The sequence below is a fragment of the Pseudoliparis swirei genome, chromosome 15, assembly GCF_029220125.1.
Source record: "Pseudoliparis swirei isolate HS2019 ecotype Mariana Trench chromosome 15, NWPU_hadal_v1, whole genome shotgun sequence".
NCBI classification, from domain to species: Eukaryota; Metazoa; Chordata; class Actinopteri; order Perciformes; family Liparidae; genus Pseudoliparis; species Pseudoliparis swirei.
In genome coordinates, this window is record NC_079402.1 from 17,078,012 (window position 1) to 17,097,999 (window position 19,988).

General features: G+C 42.9%; 2 protein-coding genes across 2 annotated transcripts; one reads left to right on the top strand and one right to left on the bottom strand.

Moving 5' to 3' along the window:
- The first annotated feature begins 1,674 nt into the window (after window positions 1-1,674).
- Window positions 1,675-14,516, top strand: slc45a2 (solute carrier family 45 member 2). Its single transcript, XM_056432522.1, has 7 exons — window positions 1,675-3,100; window positions 4,757-4,933; window positions 9,754-10,121; window positions 11,089-11,232; window positions 12,176-12,299; window positions 12,619-12,824; window positions 14,236-14,516. The coding sequence occupies exons 1-7, from the start codon at window positions 2,659-2,661 to the stop codon at window positions 14,455-14,457; spliced, it is 1,683 nt and encodes a 560-aa protein (XP_056288497.1). The 5' UTR covers window positions 1,675-2,658; the 3' UTR covers window positions 14,458-14,516.
- A 3,455-nt stretch (window positions 14,517-17,971) lies between these two features.
- rxfp3 (relaxin family peptide receptor 3) lies at window positions 17,972-19,186 on the bottom strand. Its single transcript, XM_056432942.1, has one exon. The coding sequence runs from the start codon at window positions 19,184-19,186 to the stop codon at window positions 17,972-17,974; it is 1,215 nt and encodes a 404-aa protein (XP_056288917.1).
- Between the last annotated feature and the right edge of the window lie 802 nt (window positions 19,187-19,988).

Below are 19,988 nucleotides of genomic sequence, written 5' to 3' on the forward strand. Positions count from 1 at the left end.
CGTACCCTGTTATATATCGATATACTCACACGAGTGTGCATGTCAATGTGAGATCTCAGACGTGATGAATCACGCTTGTTTTTTGTTTGTAAGTAAGAAGATTTTCTTTTCCTCCTTCTCTCTTCAATTGCCGTAGATTTTCTGGCATTGAATTCAAAGCCCGGCCGAGGTTGAATGCCACTGGCCGTTCCCCGAGGAGCCCGTGAAGCCTCAGTCATTAGAAAGGCCCTTTTCCACTAATGGGGCTAGAGTCAATTTCTTCTCTGTGCACTCTGAGTATTTTAATTTCTACTTCCAGACCTCTACAGCTTATTTAAAAAGGTCAGGTAGTCGGTAAATGGGCTGACTAATTTTTTTTTTCTTTTGTAGAAATACACTTACTCGTTTTCTTCCTATCAAAAATAAATAAATTAATGATTATTATTACATTAAATGAGATATTCCTTTATTAGTCCCACAGTGGAGAAATTGCAGGATCACAGCAGTGAGTGCACATTAGGCCATTAATAAAAAGATCAAAATAAAACACATTTATACTATTCATAATAATATAAATGTTATAGGATTAAGCTGGTCATATTCTATACAATATATATATATATAATAATGTTAGTGCTTCATCAATCTGATATTAACGGGGTTAATGGCTCAGCTCTAACCAGTGAACCTGTTTCCAGGTGCCAAGCATAGTGTTGTGATTATTTTCATTCCCTGCGTTATTAAATTGGATGTGAGATGTGAGGGCATCTGTAATAAGAGGCCACACAACTCATTAACTCACTGTCAATCAGCCTTTGGAGAATATTTGTCCAGCCTCTTTGCAAAGGAGGTCCACCATGTGCTCCTCTGCTGAGGAAACTCGGAAGCGTCCTCCTTAAAATTAACCCGAGGGCTAAGATGCTTTGTGAATAACTTGTTTTATAGTTAGCAGGACATGTTCCTAACTGGAAGGAACAATTCTTAGAAACCTAAGTCATAATTCGGTGAATTATCTTCGAATTTCATCATGAGATGCAACGATAAGCTTTGTGGCCCCGGGTCGGAAAAAAAAAAAATGGTGCAGAACAATCATAATTCAGCACAATGAGCCCAAACCAATGAGTCCCTGTTTGGTGAAGACCTCTGAGTTAAGGTCAGAGCATCAGTCAACACAGCTCCAGCAAGAGAGGCAATATTTCATTGTACAAGCTGTGATTTATTTGTTATAGTGAGTCAAATAAAGAATATTTAAATGCAACATCTTCATTGTTTGAAGGTGTTGATCGTATCATCTCACTCTGATTATTAAAGAAATGTCATGTGTTGAATGGTGTGAGGAGTCGGACCTACGAAGACTGAGACTCCTTCAACACGCACAGAGAAACACACACATTAGGAAACACACTTTTATAATGTATTCCAAATGCCACTCGGAATATGACTTTTTAATCTTTAATTTCTTTAAAATGTATATATATAATATTTAATAAAATAACAATATTAAATAAATAACAATATTAAATAAAATAACAATATTAAATACAATAACAATATTGAATACACAGGGGAATACAAAAATATATACATGGTAGAAATTAAAGTGTATCGAACAGTCAACAGATTAAAGTGTCCAAGATAAAGTGATCGAGTGTTCAAGTGTTTAAGTGGTCGACTAGTGGTTTACCATCACCCCCCCAGCTTGTTCAGCCTCTTCCTGTCAGCCGCTGCTCCAGAAGACCACTCCATAAAAGTCTGATGCCCCCACCGAGTCAAAGGAGGTCTTCAGGAGGTCTCCCTGCACTCATGAAGACCTCCTCAGACCTCAGTCTCCTCAGCAGAAAGAGTGTGTGTGTGTGTGTGTGTGTGTGTGTGGTCGACCCAAATAACTACCACTATCTGATCATTAGTGACTGTGGAAACAGAGCAAAGGACCCTCTTTACCACACACACAAACACACACACACACACATTCTCATGTAATTCCAAACTCACATGCACTGCCCAGAGTCTTTACTACAGTACTAGAAACATCCAGTAATCTCCTAAATACTCCCACTTCTCTCTCTCTCCTCCCTTTCTTCCCGTGTTGTTCGACGCCACGGTGCTGTTCTCAGACTGGGAGGCAGACCTCCACACAGACTGGGAGGCAGACCTTCACTCAGACTGGGAGGCAGACCTTCACACAGACTGGGAGGCAGACCTTCACACAGACTGGGAGGCAGACCTCCACACAGACTGGGAGGCAGACCTTCACTCAGACTGGGAGGCAGACCTTCACTCAGACTGGGAGGCAGACCTTCACTCAGACTGGGAGGCAGACCTTCACACAGACTGGGAGGCAGACCTTCACTCAGACTGGGAGGCAGACCTTCACACAGACTGGGAGGCAGACCTCCACACAGACTGGGAGGCAGACCTTCACTCAGACTGGGAGGCAGACCTTCACACAGACTGGGAGGCAGACCTTCACTCAGACTGGGAGGCAGACCTTCACACGGCTCTTGGACTCATTGCTCAACGATGCAGTAGAGGGGAGGATTAGCTGAAGCGGAGCTCCAGAGCGAGGACACCGGGTTCCTGGCGGACTGAGAGACACACTGCCGTCCTCTCTGTCTCTTTCCCCCCTAAATCTCCTCTTATCGCCCTCCATCTCCGTCTACCCTCCGTCCTCTCTCCACCATGACCCTTTTGTTGGAGGACCAGTCTGCGAGGCCCGGCAGGCACACCGGCACTTCTTTGTACCCGACGGACTTCGCCGGCTCCAAGGACCACCCGGACAGCGTGGACTGCGGCTCGGCGTTCGGAGCCGTCGAGCCCCCCAGGCTCCCGCGGGGCCGCCTCATCCTCCACGGCACGGTCATGTTCGGAAGGGAATTCTGCTACGCCGTGGAGGCGGCGTTCGTGATGCCGGTGCTCCTGAGCGTGGGCCTGCCCCGCAGCCTGTACAGCCTGGTGTGGCTGCTCAGCCCCATCCTGGGCTTCCTGCTGCAGCCCGTCATCGGCTCGGCCAGCGACTACTGCCGCTCGCCGTGGGGCCGGCGGAGGCCCTACATCCTGGCCCTGGGCATCCTCATGCTGCTGGGACTCACCCTGTTCCTGAACGGAGACGCCGTGGTCTCAGGTGAGGGATCCGAGGAATCCGATCTGAAGAGAGATGTTTTTTTTAGCCTTGTCGAAGAGGTTTTAATTTAATTAGCAGATCTTTCAATCACAGAAACATAAATATTGCAGAGCATGCTGTTGAAATCTGACAATCCCCGTGCATTATGCGTGTGCTTGGAGGAGTAATTGTGACTTATCTTGTAAAGCTCAAGGCAAACAGATGAGGTTTTATAACCTAATTCGATTATATTCAAAGCCTTTTCTTATCACTTAGAGTGGCACCGGCTTTTGAATTCGCAGTAAGTTCTCGTTAAAAAGTGACACATCCATCAAGAGAAAAAAGAAAGATTACGGTGGCATAATGTCCCCTTGTTCTCACACTTTACTTCTGTGGTGAGGGAAGGGGGCGGGGGGGTAGAAGCATGAGATGTCGGGAAAATAAAGTTGTATATGGGGACGTTTTCTGCCACATTTGGATTATAATGTTGAATTGATGACCGTGTTGCAGGCAGAGTTTCACATGTTTTAGTCGTAGGACTGTGACACCAACATGTGGGTCAATCTCTGGAAGAACTACATTTGGTTTAGTAGATTCTACACAGAATATTTGACTCTCGCAAACCGTGCCTCGCACAGCTTGAGCATGAGCAAACCCGAGAATGAGATTCCACTTTCATTCCTCTGGGTCCTCCTTCCCTGAATTGGACGGGTTTGAGCCAGAAGGCCTGCATTGACTGCTCACACTTTTAATCTTGTGACTGAAGTTTTACAATGTGTCTTGTGCTCCAGAGCCACTGGCACCGACGCACGATGAGGGAAAATCTCACTGCACATTTTGTTTTGTTTTGAAGTAGGAAAACCGACAACGTTCAAACAACCCGACCCTGTTTCACGAGAATCCGGCAGGCAGCATCACGAGAAGTTTTAAAAAGAGTCTGTGACGTTTGCAGCCACATGCATAGAGTCTCTGCTGAGAGCTGCAGTGTATTGTTCCCAACCCAACAGGTTCACAGCGGGGTGGAGTGCATATTCACGTGGAATTATACGCACGGTTGGCCCTGAATACTATTTAATGATACTTCAATCATTCCTTTTGACTGGCTGATGATGGCTATGAATGAAAAACGGGGTTTGAGACATCTCTGTTATAATGAAACAGCAGCATCCATATTTGTGTTGGGTGTTGAACACTCTGGTGGTTGAGTTTCTATTTTAAACGCTCTGGGGTTTCGCAATAATCATTTCGTATTTCTTTCTGCCGACACACTCCAGATAAGATGATTACCAGTTCTCAGAGTTGTAGTGAATGCCAGAGAAAGTTTTCTCAATGTATCGAAGCAACAGAAAAATCATCTTAGGGTAAATTACATATCTCTCTACCACAATACATCGATTAAAATACCTTCACATTGTTCTTCCCTTTCTAAACACGTCGATCCACAAAATTATGTTCCAAATATGCATGCTTCTTATTCTCGATGTTTCATTTCCTTTTGTAAGAGCAGCACAGAGCGTTTACCTGTCAAATATAATTGTGTTTTCTTTCTGCAGAATGTAAGTGCTTTTCTCTCTGCTGTCTGCCGGGCTCTTTTCCCCCTGTAACGTGTTTTCTCTACCTACCATATCTGACAGCCACATCGTTGAGTGATCCGCCGCCTCGCTTTCTGTCTTGCAGCGCACGTCAGCGACCGCTCGTCCAGGAGCACCTGGGCCATCGTGGTGGTGATGATCGGGGTCGTGCTGTTCGACTTCGCCGCAGACTTCATCGACGGGCCCATCAAGGCCTACCTGTTCGACGTGTGTTCGCACCGAGACAAGGAGAGAGGTCTGCACTACCACGCGCTGCTCACAGGTGTGTACCACAGACAACACACACACACACACTGTTGTAGCACTTGCTTCAATATGCATACATTGTATGCTCATCTTTTGTCTTCAATCTTTTCTCTTTGGTTGTTTCCATCTCGCAGCTTGATGGACTTGCTTTGAATGAATGGGGGGGGGGGGGGATGTGAGGTAGTCGTGATGAGCCAATTCAATTCAATTTAGATTATTTTATACAGCGCAATATTACAAATTACTCATATGTCTCAGAGAGCTTTCCAATCTGTACACGTACAACATCCCTGACCTTTGACCTTTCACATCAGATCAGGAACAACTCCCAAAAAATAGTAAAAAAACTTTTCACATGGAAAAAAATGAAAAAAAGTGAAGAACCCTTCAGGAGAGCAACAGAGGAGGATCCCTCTCCAGGATGCACAGAAGAACAGATGTCATGTGACCAGAAGGAAGCATTACAGAGTTAGTCCGTTAGCAATGAGTGTATGAATGGGTGAAGGAGTGTAAAAGAGCTTCGGAGTGGTCGGAAGAAAAGCGATGGCATCTCTGTATCTTCTTCTTCTGGCGTGACCCTGGTGGGTGAAGCAGCACGACACGAATGGAGGTGTGAACACTTCGATGCACTGTGTCGCTGTCTGAGAGTGGTCTGTGTGCTCGGTGAGGCTTCGGATGACTGTCCTTTGATCGCTGTAATAAGGCTTTCTAGCCCAGAGTGAGATGAGAGGATGGATACCACGCTGGTTAGCTTTATATAAAGACTGGAAACAAGAGGACGCCGCTAGCCGGACTCTGTTTCACGGTATATAAACCCACGAACATCTCAGAGGTTTGCTAACCAACCATTCGATTCAGTTGTGGGTTTAATCTCTGTTGTTGGTTGTGTGTTGTGAGTTACGTGCATTACAGTGCTTCCCTCATTATTTGAGTGTCCAGCGGTGTGTGTTGAGGAAACAGCGTGCCCTGATGCTGCATTCATTTGAGAGTGTTGAGCTCACTGTGTGGGTTGAACAACACACCACTTCACGGTTTGGTTTCACGCTTCCCGCGGTGCACATTCGTGGTCGTTTTTATACCGTTTTGACACTGACTGACATGTACAATGGAAACACAGACCTCTCATTGAGCAAACATACATTTTGCTCATTGTTTCACAAATTCGTCACTCAAATCTTGCCGCTACAACGTCCCCATGTGCAAAATCCCTCCAAATGCTTCGTTTTTATATAATAACTCTCTCAGGGAGCTACAGAGGGCCTCGCTCCTTCATGCAGAACACCGGAGCGTGACCTCTCAGAGGAATGTTTGCCACCGTTGATCCGGACGTGCCGACATGTTTCGGAACATGGATCAACGCTTTTGCATTTCATCTTTCAGATCAACAATATTTTGCCCAATGGATGAATGAATTCACCGACATAGCACATGTCTATAAAGTTCAGGGTTGTGCTATGAGAAGACATTTGAGGATCTCGGCCGACACAGTGGGCGTAGACTGTCGTCAGCCAAAGCATCCGTTTGCATCGACTCCATTTACATTGCCATTCAAAAATATTCTTCATCCGCCGCATGTCAAGAGGATATTTTTGAGGCGTGAGCGTCGGCGGTGTGCGCTCAGCTGTCAGCAGGCACCGGGGTGGTGTGAGCATGCTAGTCAGGCCGTAATCCAGCCCTGAGCTAGTCATGTGCTGCAGTCATGGGTCTGGGATGAGGGAGGCAGAATCCAGGCACATGACTCCCCAGACGCCCCGGCCACCAACTGGTATGTGAGGTTGGAGGAGGAGGGAGCGGGTAGTGTGCTTCACTACGCTTCATGTAGCTTTATGTGAGAGCTCTTCTGTACACACTTGAACAGGTGAAATATGATCAATACTCTCTCGTCTGCAGCTCAGTGCCGCCCACTGCTCCTTAATATCTAACAATGGGGTAAATGCAGGGAATAATTTCCCCACAGGGATCAATAAAAGCGTACCTTTCTTTTTCTCTCTCTCTCGCCATGACCTATGAGTAAATACTTTAATCACTGAGGTGCTTATTCTCTTTCCCTAATTGCTACGGCAACAGCTTCCGGGACACATGAAGATATAATTAATATTTAGCCATGCACGCTAGCTTGGTGGATCAATGAAGGATTTGTCCGTCGGTTGGCCGATTGATCGGTCCACCACTTCAGACTGAAATCTATTAAAAGCTATTGAATACATCACCTTGGCATTTGGTAAGGACATTCTTCGTGCTCAGGGGATGAAACCTTTGGCAATCCCTGGAATTTCTAATCTGCTTTCATTTGTGTCAGTTTAAAATTGTGGCAGGGAATCTCACAATGCATTGCAAAGCAATGTTGTTGTTGTTGTTGTATTTTATTCAGTCAATCATTGCAATACAATACAATATTATTCCATATAATATACAAAACAGAAAAACTGAAAAGGTATAGGTAGAAGCAAAAAATGCTTATCCTATCCTAAATTATTATAATAAAATAAATCAGAAAATTAATATAAAATAATGAAAAATAACAAAGAAAACATAGAATTATATATATATATATATATATCCACATACATCTTCCATATACATACATTTCAATCACACTTATAACCCTCAAAAAAGTTTTTTATAAATAATCCTTTTGAAAACCAAAAATGAGATGACCATTCTTATTTCCACTTTAACGTTGTTCCATGTGCTCGTGTGTGATATTTTCATTTACACTCCATACCTTGCACATCAAATTGTGCCATCCTCACATGAACTCTCTCTGGCTAGATGTGTGAAACCGTCCACAGTTGAGTGCCAAGCCTATGCAGCACTGACCTTCAACAGAGTTTTTGAAGGTCAGAGAGATACAGACCTGAGGTGAAGTTAAAAAGAGGGAGAGAAAAGAAAGACCAGTTGATAAAATGCAGAGAAATAGCCTTCATCTCGGGAGACCTACGTTTTTAGTATTTATTTTAAACGTTGACTCAAACCCATTTGAGTTTAAAGAAGCATATGTCCAAACAAACTGCTGTTCACCTGCATCAATATCATATTCCAGAGCATGAAGGTCGTTTTTGAGAGTAAGAAACTCCATTCCATTGAAACTAAAAGGTTTTTTAGATCATCTGAGTTACATACTTAAAAATCAGGCTGGTGACTCATACTGTACATGCAATGGACTTATATAGGGTTCTATTTATTCATATAAATGTCCTTTTTTTCTCAGGAGAGGAGACTGAGCGGAGAGAAATATAATATTAAACGCCTCATCTTGGTGGAAAACGTGCTAAATGAGTCGTTACTCGATCCACTGCGTTGGTATTGAGTTTGAATCGTGTTGTCTAAAGTGTGTAGCCTCGTCCTTCTGTAGAAATAATATATGAGAATATTGTCCTTCGTACAAATATGACGCTCATTATTCAATGTGTGCTCCATGTCAGCCGGGTTGATTTCCTCATTTCCAGCAATTATATTTACTGCAGCATAGGGAAAATACACAAAGTAATTGTTTCACTTTTAGATTTTTATACCTAATTTTTCATTCTGTGTGTGTACCAGTGAACATTATAGGATGACATTATCTTTACTCTTTTTTTTAACCAATTGTTCCAGCGCTGTATGTCCATTATATATACTGCACATATAATATCTCCGTATATAAGTGTTTCTCAGATGGAGCTATTTCAGCTGCGACAAAAGAAAAAGCTGGAAGTCAGAGTGGAGACATGCTGGCACTAATTGGTTAAATCATGTATTATTATTTCTTTTTTTATGCATGCATAACCTGAGCTACTGTAGCACCAAACCTAAAAGGAAGAGACGCATCGAAATAAAGAAAACAGGTTAAGAACACGTCATTTTAAAGAGGCTCTGCATACTCATGTTTTTACTGTTCACATAATTCCATATTTCTTTAGGGTTATAAGTCCTATCCTATCCTAAATTATTATAATCAAATAAATCAGAAAACTAATATAAAATAAAGAAAAATAAAATAAAAATTTATATATATATTACTTTTTATTTTCTTTAAAAGAATTAAAGAAACACACACACACACTTGTATTTTCTTTAAAATAAAGAAAAATAATAAAGAAAATAGAAAATAAAAAATCTATATATACTGTATATATATATTACTTTTTATTTCTTTATTATTTTTCTTTATTTTATATTCATTTTCTGATTTATTTGATTATAATAATTTAGGATAGGAATCTATACATTTTCAGACTTTCGGTTTTGTATATTATATAGAATAATATTGTATTGCAATGATTGACTGAATAAAATACACAACAACAACAACCATATTCTTGTCAGCATACAGTTAAGATGGGTGACTTTTTTCTAATAATACACATTTATACAGTATTGCATCAATCTTGTTTGTAGCCTCAGCAGTTTTCAACAAAAAGCTCCAAAAAAATCCCTCTCTGAAAGGGACTTCATTATGCTGGAAAGGAAGGGTTCTTCGGCTGCACGGGGGAGGGGCGTTCACCTCACAGCTAGAGGGGCCCGGATCCGATCCCAGATCCCGGATCCCGGGCGGTCCTTATGTGCAGAGTCTGCACGTTCTTCCCGTGTCAGTCTGGGTTCCCTCCGGGTTCCTTCCACAGTCTAAAGACATGCAGCTTAAATGGAGACTCTATGTGTGTGCCCTGTCCAGGGTGAGCTCTGCCTCCGCCCCACGTCTGCTCGTGTTCATCACCGCTGCGCCCCTCCATAGGATGAGCGGGTTGGATAAAGTAACAGATTGGAAGGGTTCTTGCAGAATCTGAGGCTGTGCATGTTCCTTCCTGAGAGAGACTCGGCCTGCAGGGTTGTGACCTTGTGTTTTGTGCGTTGCAGGTCTGGGCGGTGCGTTCGGCTACCTGGTTGGAGCTATGGACTGGGGTCACTCCATATTGGGTCAGCTGCTGGGCTCCGAGTACCAAGTCATCTTCTTCTTCTCAGCGTTGACATGGGGCATCTTCCTCACTGTGCACCTCTTCAGTATTCCAGAGCAACCTCTGGGCAAGGAGCCGTTTGCCCCTGACCCCTCACCTTCCACCGCCCTCCGCCGACTGGGCTCCCACAGCAATGGTTACGGAGGTCTGGCTAAAGAGCCCGTCTACGCTGGAGGCCCCGCAGCCGTCTCCGACCTCAGGCCGAGGTCGTTCTCGGCTCTGGGAGAGGCCAACTCGGTGACCTCCAGCGCTAAGCAGCCCAACAAAGAGGTACGTGGTATACGGTCTCAGGGGACGCGCATGGAGATACTCGTGGAAAGAGGATTTGGAATACAAATGAAATATGTCAATACTCAAGACTTTAATACAGCAGCTGAGAGAAAACACACTTGTAATGTAGTCTTCTATTATAAAGTTAAGTTGTTGTTGTTGTTGTGTATTTTATTCAGACAATCATTGCAATACAATATTATTATATATAATATACAAAACAGAAAGACTGAAAAGGTATAGGTAGAAGCAAAAAATGCTTATCCTATCCTAAATTATTATAATCAAATAAATCAGAAAATTAATATAAAATAATGATATATATAAAATTATATATATATATAGACATACATATATATAATTTTTTTTTCTTTATTATTTTTCTTTATTTTATATTAATTTTCTGATTTATTTGTTTATAATAATTTAGGATATATATATAAATATATATATATTTATATATATCCACATACATACATTTCAATCACGCTTATAACCCTCACGAATTGTTTTATAAATGGAAATAAATATCACAATAAAGTGCCTACGTGTTGGTGGTCATGGTATAATATCATATTCAAGAGCAAATATTCAAACTTGTGGAGATGATATGCAGTTTTTTGAATGTGTCGCGTGCAAATTTCCATTACGCATTCATTATTTATGAATTATTTTAAGAAATTTCAATCAATTCGTCGAAGCCGACCAGCCGAGTGGACTTCTGCTTAATGTGTCGTGATGAAAGGAAGAGGGATCTTTTAGAATAATTCCTAGCATCTATTGTTGGGTATTGTTGAAGCTTTTGAACTTAAGCCTCTCACAACACGAATAAAGTAATAAAGTAATAAAGTACCAAGAGAGCAACAAGCGCCGTGAGAGGAAGACCGAGTTCAAATCCTACCAGTGCTGCGGCTGATGCCTGTGTGTGTATGTGTCTGTGTGCGTGTGCATGTGTGTGCATGTGCAGGCCCAGAAGAGGATGACGTTCAGGTCGATGATGAAGGCCATCGTCAACATGCCGAGCCACTACCTCTACCTGTGTGTCAGCCACCTGCTGGGATGGACGGCCTTCCTCTGCAACATGCTCTTCTTCACAGACTTCATGGGACAGGTGATGATGATGATGATGATGATGATGATGATGATGATGATGATGATGATGAAAGCCTCACATGCTTACTTGAAATATGACAAATCAAAACATAACCTTTGACACTGATTTTGAGGATTTTTTACCAGTATTTTTGTACTGGTGTAGAGCATCATTTCACTGAAGATCTTATGATGAAACTCAATACCCTGAGAGTACAACGTGTACACTTTATAAAATACATGTTTTTCCCTCAAAGTCTTCTGTAATATGAAGTTCCATGTTAGTATCTTTTTTAATAAATCCATCCCTTTATTAATTGACATTTTCACCATTATTTTGAAAATTCATTAATCACTAAAGTCAAAGGCAGAAATGTCAATTATTCCAATCTTCAATTATTTTACATCCATTTTTCTTCTTCTCTAAAGTCATATATGACTAAGTATGAATATATTTGGTGTTTTTTAACTGCCTGCAATTTGAAACCCCCCCCCCCCCTCTTCCTACATATTCCCACTAATTGCTGACATTTTACATATTTAACAAAGAAATAAACCACCAATAAGTCAGTGTCCAACATCATTAGAGGTGAAGAAGAACCATTTGCAACATGTTTTATATGGAAGCTCCATTATTACCTGTGTGTGTGGGGGACAGAGGGGGGTGAAGGTGGGCCTCTTGCCGTGTGTAGTCTCCTGCCTACGACATAATAAAGATTAATTATTAATAGTGCCGGCTGATCAAAGGTGCCGCCATACAACAGGAAGCGGCGCTCACCGCCTCATTAACACCCGATGCACCAGCACGTCATGACCGGGGATTAGAGGTGTCAGTTGAAAGAAAAGATAAAACCCGAATCAACAAAGGTGGCGGACATTTTATTATCTATACCAGTGGAGCTGTGTGCCTTGACTGCATTTTAACACTCGTATTGTGAATGATTTCTCTACTTGTTTTACAGATTGTGTACAAAGGAAATCCTTATTCCGACCATAACTCCACGTCCTACGCCACCTATGAGAGGGGTGTAGAAGTGGGCTGCTGGGGCCTGTGCATCAATGCTGTGTCCTCAGCTCTCTACTCCTGTAAGTGCTGTAGTGACAGTATGGAAATAAACAATAAAGTCCTAAAGGGAGAGCACTAAAGTGCTTCAGGCAAAGCAACGTTCAGCCACTTGGCATCACTGAGCCTCTGAGTGTGAAATTGGATCTATTTAGTCAGGATGCTGAGAAAATTGATGCTTCACATGGTTTTTTTCTCTTTACATTGCTGTAGCCCAGCCAATGAAATGTCACACTGTCAAATCTAATGCACGCTGCGGAGGGTTTCATAACAGTTGTCACTTAATCCAGATTTCATGTTGGTTTTCTGTGGTTCTCAAGTGAAACGTCTTTCCTCCTTCAGACGTGCAGCGTTTCCTCCTCCCGTACATCGGCCTGAAGGGATTGTATTTCGTGGGCTACTTTGTATTCGGGATGGGAACCAGCCTGATTGGCCTCTTTCCCAACATCATCGCCACGCTCATCCTCTGCAGCGTATTTGGCGTCATGTCCAGCACGCTCTACATCATCCCATTCAACCTGATAGCCAAGTACCAGCAGGAAGAAGAGGTACTAAGCTGGCAGAAGAAATGTTTTTTTTCATGGTTGAGAGAATACAAACTCATCAGGGTGTCGAAGAGTCAGGCCGGATGGCGTGGAGTCACCGTTCAACTTGCGATGAACAAGAATAACAAAAGATGTCATTGTGCAGAATGATGATGTCATTGTACAGAATGATGTCATGTGTACAGAATGATGTCATGTGTACAGAATGATGTCATGTGTACAGAATGATGTCATGTGTACAGAATGATGTCATGACTACAGAATGATGTCATTGTACAGAATGATGTCATGACTACAGAATGATGTCATGTGTACAGAATGATGTCATGTATATGATGTCATGTGTACAGAATGATGTCATGTAAATGATGTCATGTGTACAGAATGATGTCATGTATATGATGTCATTGTACAGAATGATGTCATGTGTACAGAATGATGTCATGTATATGATGTCATTGTACAGAATGATGTTATGTGTACAGAATGATGTCATGTGTACAGAATGATGTCATGTAAATGATGTCATGTGTACAGAATGATGTCATGTGTACAGAATGATGTCATGTATATGATGTCATTGTACAGAATGATGTTATGTGTACAGAATGATGTCATGTGTACAGAATGATGTCATGTGTACAGAATGATGTCATTGTACAGAATGATGTCATAGAAATGTTATAGTAGTACACTGGATGTTGTAGAGTAATGATGATAATAAAATAAGTAATGGTGTTGGCAATACTATTGCAACTAATAATAATAATAATGGTAATAATAATGAGAATAGCAGTAGGTGTCGGGCAGGTCCAGGGTCCAGATGCACGATCCAAGAAGACGAGAAAGCAGGACACAAATCCTTCTCCTTGCCGGGCCCCTGCAGCTTTAACTGTCATATCAGGCAGGTGTACAGTTTCTGGAGGAGACCAGATGTTTTAAATTCAGTTTACAGATTCTGCACATGGATAAACAAAACATCACTTTTGATTCTGCTTGATGAACAAACGACCACGCTTTGAACGGAATAATCCCCATTCAGAACATCATGTCTGTCAAATAACATCCAACTAGTGTTCACTCATAAATAAAACATAGGGTAGAGGATACTCCCTGTGGCTTAATCGATTGTTGGAAGAAAAACTATTTGTGCTTGTATCCTGGCATGCTCGCTCAATACCTTGATGAACTGAAGCTGGGGAGCGTGTGATGGAATGTAAGAGCATGTGGCTGAGGTGCCTGAGAAGAGCTTTCTACAGGTACTTAATATAGTAGATATGCCCAGGAGCTGAGTCTTTTTACCTACCGGTACCTATTGATTGCTTTCTGCCCGGGGCATTTTTTGTAATATAAAATTACTAAGAAGTTCAATACATCAAATATTGCTCTCTTTTTCCCCTTTCTCATCCTCCAGGAACAGCTGAAGCTGCGAGGGAGCGCCGAGTGCGACCGAGGCACCGGGGTGGACTGCGCCGCCCTCACCTGCATGGTCCAGCTGGCTCAGATCCTTGTGGGCGCGGGACTGGGAGCGCTGGTCAACATGGCGGGGAGCGTCATCGTGGTGGTCCTCTCGGCCTCCACCGTGTCCCTGTTCGGCTGCATCTTCATCGTCCTCTTTATCAGATGCGTGGACTAATTCTGCTTCTATAAAAAGTATTTAATGGTGTTGTTTTAATAAATACAGATTCTTTATTATATCGTCTACATGTCTTTAATTATTCGGATTGCATTCATTTGACCAATGTGACAGTTTTAACCCTGAGGTGATTCAGAAAGAAGGTCTTATATGCTGAGAGTTATGAGAAGATTGATGCTTTACACATAACCTTTTTTTATTCTTTTTTCTTTACATATTGACTCACAAATGCTCAATATATCCCAAATACTAAATCTATTCTAGAGGTGAATTATATCGCTAGTACGGGCGATGTAATGTACAAACGTATAGAACGTATAGATTTTATATTATTTAGTATATGTTTTTTAATTTTTTATTTGTCATGCAACTTGCGTATTTCAGTAACAGCACTTAGTTGTTGTTGTTGTTGTCTTCTCCTAATTCAAAGTAAGTAGTTTCCTGTGAAGATGGATGCTGAAAATACTGAATGCACATAACCAACGGCAACTGACCTGTGTTTTCGTGGAGGCAATCGACTTCCAACAATGGATTTGAACAAAATTATGCAGATGAAAAAATTATGCATATTTATTTTTTAATAAAGGAGAAATAGAAGATTTATTTTTTGGATTTCTAACAAGGTAATCAAACCTTTTTTGTTGTTGTGGGAAACCCATTATTTTTGTCTGAAAACATGTTTTGCAAGTTTAGTTAATGGCAGGAAATGCTTTGTTCAAAGAGAAAAGTATAAGTGCGAGGTTGCTAATGGACTTCTTTGTCAGCTATTCAATTTTTTTTCAGTCATAATGAAAAGAAAAGTTACCCCTCTGTTCCCCTCATTATTTCTCTGTTTTACCTCCAGGCTTTACAAAGAGACTCAAAGCTTTTCAAACGTTTTGTTACTTGTAGTAATAGATAAACATCTACAGAAGTAAATGACTTCCTTTGGACCCCCCATATTATTTCTGATAACATTTCATATGTTTTTGGTGTTTATTACTGTCTTTTGGGGTCCTTCAAAATCTATTCTCGCGTGGTAAATGGATTGCTTTTATATAGCATGTTTCTACCGGATAAAAACACTTTACAATGTGCCTCTCATTCATAATAGTGTCGGAACGGCCTTTGCAGGGCACTTACCTGCCCATCGGGAACAACTTGAGGTTCAATGTCTTGCTCAAGGACATCCCCATGTAGACAAGAGGGGTCGGGTATCGAACCAGCGACCTGCTTTATCTCCTCTGTCCAACAAAACCCCTTTAATATAAATCTGCTTCCTGGCCATCCCAAACACATCAAAGGAGACATAAACGCTTCTCTCGAGCAACACACATTGTTACTATTTCCTCTCGTCATCAATCAGGGTTTTAATTGATGTAATTTTTCTTTCTCTGAAGGGATTTTATAAACAGATTAAATGCTTTCTGTTTGAGAATAAACTGATTTGCGTGTGCGTGATCAGGATGCGATCGTTCGGATGTACCCATTCAATATGACATTTATGTATAATTAGTTAATTACACTAGATTTGCATGTTGCTTAATGCACATGCAAATGGTGTGGTAATTATCTCCGGATTAGAGTTGAGTCATGTGGGGTAGCCAGATCCCTGCAGCCTCATCTCTGTCAGGTATATGCAGAAAAGATTGCAGGGAAATCAACCACATGAGTTTCAAGAGAAAAAAGACCTGAATCAAGACCTTATCCTAATGAAGGGAGTTAAAATGTCTAATTAGTGCCCCAATTAAATTAACTTCTATAGGATGGGATTTATTTTCAGCTATAACAGTAATTTCTGACTGTAAAGGTCAACTCAACATGGCATCCAAATGTGTCTGACGGTTCGATAAGAAGCGGAAAAAGAACATTTTGATGCTTCAATTATTCTGGATTATTTATAAATGACCCTATAAAAGAAACACAGAGGAATACTCACGATGTTACCACCTTCTGCGTGTGAATACATCCACTAAACGTGTCAAATTACTCCTTTAAATCAAGATGTTGAAGGGTAAAGGGATGACTGAAGACACAAATGAAGGGAAGTTGCATTCAAGTTGATATTTAAAACACTGAATTAATAAACATTGAGCATTTACCTTTCACCTTTGTGTGCTTTAAATAAAAAGATCATGAGAAATAAAGGATTTTAAGACTGAGGTAATTCTAATGGGAATTTCTTTGGCATTTTTCATTCACGTTATTAGAAAGAAAGCAAATATAAAATGGATATGTGTCAATGGGTCAATAACTCCATATTGATTTTAGAGGGTTGCTGCATTGATTGCAAATGATTAATATAAATTCCAGGTGATATATAAAGGTATGATGGGGGGTGGTGGTGGTAGTATTTTCTCTCTCTCTTCATGTGGCTGGGAGCTGTTCCCTCCGCTGCAGCACTCCAAAGTCATCCCTGCCGCTCCTCATGCGCACCGAGGCACAAGGACGTGGCACTCTGTAAAGCTCATACAAAGTGGGAGGTTAAATTGCTGTCTGTCGTTCTTCTCCTCCTGTGTGTGTGTGTTTGTGTGTGTGTTTGTGTGTGTGTTCCCCCTTTCAGTCTCTTTGTGTTGCCAGGCGGAGACAAAGAAAGGCCCAGAGACGGGCGGTTGAAGCGAACCTCGTGATGCGTTCAGTCAATATCTGGCAGCTTGGAGAGGTGGATGTGTTTATTTGTGCTTTTGGAACGTACAGAAACAATAACAATAAGGAAATAACACTTTAGTTCTCTGATTCACAGATTTGTTCTCACAGTGCCTCTCCATAGCTCACTCTACCACCACTGCTCTCTCTCTCTCTCTCTCTGACTGCCTGTCTGTCTGTCTCTCTCTCTCTGACTGTCTGTCTGTCTGTCTCTCTCTCTCTCTCTCTGACTGCCGTCTGTCTGTCTCTCTCTCTGTCTGTCTGTCTTGTCTCTCGCTGCCTCTCTCTCTCTCTCTCTCTCTCTCTGACTGCCGTCTGTCTGTCTCTCTCTCTGTCTGTCTGTCTTGTCTCTCGCTGCCTCTCTCTCTCTCTCTCTGACTGTCTGTCTCTGTCTCTCTCTGTCTCTGTCTCTCTGTATCTGTCTCTCTCTGCTTCTCTCTCTCTCTCTCTCTTTTGATTGAAAACATCAATACAGCAGTACCAAAAGCGATAGCAAGGCTATGCAGATGTCTATATCATGTACGACAAATGCCCTTTTTATATGCTTCAAAACCAAAATCCTCAGATTACTCACCTCATCTTCCCCATTTAATATCACTGTGCAGAGCAGAGTGTATGAACAGAGACACGCCACAGCAACCGTCTTTATGTATTAGAGGTGCACTTTACTTGCACATTATTATTAGTAGCAGTATTATTTATAATAATAAAAAGAATTGGACAGACTTGGCACATTTAAAACACTAGTTATCGTCTTGGCACAAGAGGAATGCATATCGTGGATCACCAGCAGATGAAGAATGTCAAACATGTACTGCACACTAATAACAATCAAACAATCATAAATACTTTTCTTTTCTTTTTTTAACTGGCCCTTTACATTATGATCCTATTGCGGCAGGTCTCGCCGGTCGTTGTAGATCACCGCCCCCGGAGGGTAGAACACTACCGCGGGCTCCTCGGGCGCGCTCCCCGGCACCACCAGGACCTGGCCCTGCTCGTCCATCGCGGGCTTCGTGGTGGCTGTGATCGGCCTGATTGTCGCCGACGTCATGCGCCAGAAGAGTTTTTTTAGCGCCTTCCTGAACTCCCGCCTCATCAGGCAGTACAGGATGGGGTTCAGGCAGCTGTTGGAGTGCGCCAGGCACACGGACACCGGGAACACGTACACCTGCGTGGTGTAGTACTTGTAACTGAAGTGGACTACGTTGAGTTTAATGAGGATGCCCCAGGCGGTCAGCGCCTGGTTGGGCAGCCAGCAGAGGAAGAACGACAACACCACAATGGTGACGGACTTGGTGACCTTCGCGCGTCGTTTGGCGCTCGCGTTGTTGATGTTTTTGGAGGTGATGGAGCGCAACAGGAGCAGGTAGCAGGCGGAGATGATGCCCAGCGGCAGCACGAACCCCAGCAGCACTTTCTGAGAGTGATACAGCCCGAGCCAGAACTGCGCGCTTCCGTTGGTCTCCGGGAACTTGACGAGGCACAAGTCCTCACTGGACACGCTCACGGTCGTGGAGAAAACCGCGTGCGGCAGCGCGGCGGACACAGCGGCAATCCAGATGAAGACGGCGATGCACCGCGCGGGGCAGCAGTGCGGCCGCCGCCGCCTGCCCTTGAGCGCGGAGGCGAGCGACCAGTAGCGCGTCACGCTCATAGCGGTGAGGAAAAACACGCTGGCGTACATGTTCATGGCCGTCACGTAGGAGACGATCTTGCACATGGCTTTGCCGAACAGCCACGTGAAGTCCAGCACGTTCTCCACCGCCCAGAACGGCAGAGTCAGCACGAACTGCAGGTCCGTGAGCGCCAAACAAGTTACGAACAAGTTGATGGAGGATTTTTTCCACACGTGTTTGGACTTCATGAGGTACAGAACCAGCACGTTTCCAACCAAGCCCAGCGCGCACACCAGCGAGTAGATGACAGAGATGATAATCCGCACGACAGCCGCGCCATCTCCCACAAAGTCGGGTTTGTGGAAGTCCGGCAGGTGGAGGAAGTCCGAGTCGCTGCTGTTGGTGGTGTTGAACACACAGCTGAGGTTGATGTTTGCAGCATGGACGACACCTGCTGAGGCTTCGGAGTGCCTGTCTCCTGACATTGCGACCCTAATCCCCGAGGTGATGTCCTGAAGTCATGCCTATAGGATCCTCATGGATGTGAGGTTAAAACAAACTTGGTCAAAACAAGTTGGAAAAATAGGTCCATGCAAAAAACTGCAATAAACAGCTGACCAAAGGTTCTCATCAGTGCAGCTCATATGTGTTGGCTCTGCGCGTGCCAGCTCTCCATCCTCCAGAAACCGACTGAAGCGGAAGCAGGACTGCGCGCGCACGTTATTCCTGCGAGCGCGCTTTTAGATAGATAGATAGATAGATAGATAGATATATACTTTATTAATCCCCAAGGGGAAATTAGTTCTCTGCATTTTACCCATCCTTAGTTATTAAGGAGCAGTGGAGGCAGCAATGATGCGCAACTGCAAACTGGTAGTTCAGTGCCTTGCTCACTTCGGCTTTCGGGAGCATGGGGGATCGAACTGACAACCACAAACCACCTCTTTGCAGGACTACCCTCTTGCCCTACAGCCACTCCACATAGGACAACGCGCGCGCGAGCAACACCGTGACCTGCAAAAGAGGAAAAATAACTTTCGTTTTAAAGCTTTTATTTTCCGGCCCAAAGAAAGTTAGAAGAGGAAGACGCAGACGCAGCGGTTGTTCTGCACTGAGCACCAACACCGAGCAGCACATTGGTGAAATGTGTTGAGAAGAAGTTAAGTCAAAACATGATGAAAAAAATAGGAATTCTTTGGCAAAGCTTCTGCATTTTGTGCATTTCTGTCTCAATATGAAGATTAATGAGGCCTATTTGTGCTGTAGGTGCTCCGGCTCAGAGGGGTA

Excerpts from the sequence above, each read along its gene's own strand:
- slc45a2 (XM_056432522.1), top strand. The coding sequence starts at position 2,659 with ATGACCCTTTTGTTGGAGGACCAGTCTGCGAGGCCCGGCAGGCACACC. Across the intron at positions 3,101-4,756 it reads CGGAGACGCCGTGGTCTCAG|CGCACGTCAGCGACCGCTCG; the intron begins GTGAGGGATCCG and ends TCTGTCTTGCAG. Across the intron at positions 12,300-12,618 it reads GTCCTCAGCTCTCTACTCCT|ACGTGCAGCGTTTCCTCCTC; the intron begins GTAAGTGCTGTA and ends TTCCTCCTTCAG.
- rxfp3 (XM_056432942.1), bottom strand. The coding sequence starts at position 19,186 with ATGTCAGGAGACAGGCACTCCGAAGCCTCAGCAGGTGTCGTCCATGCT.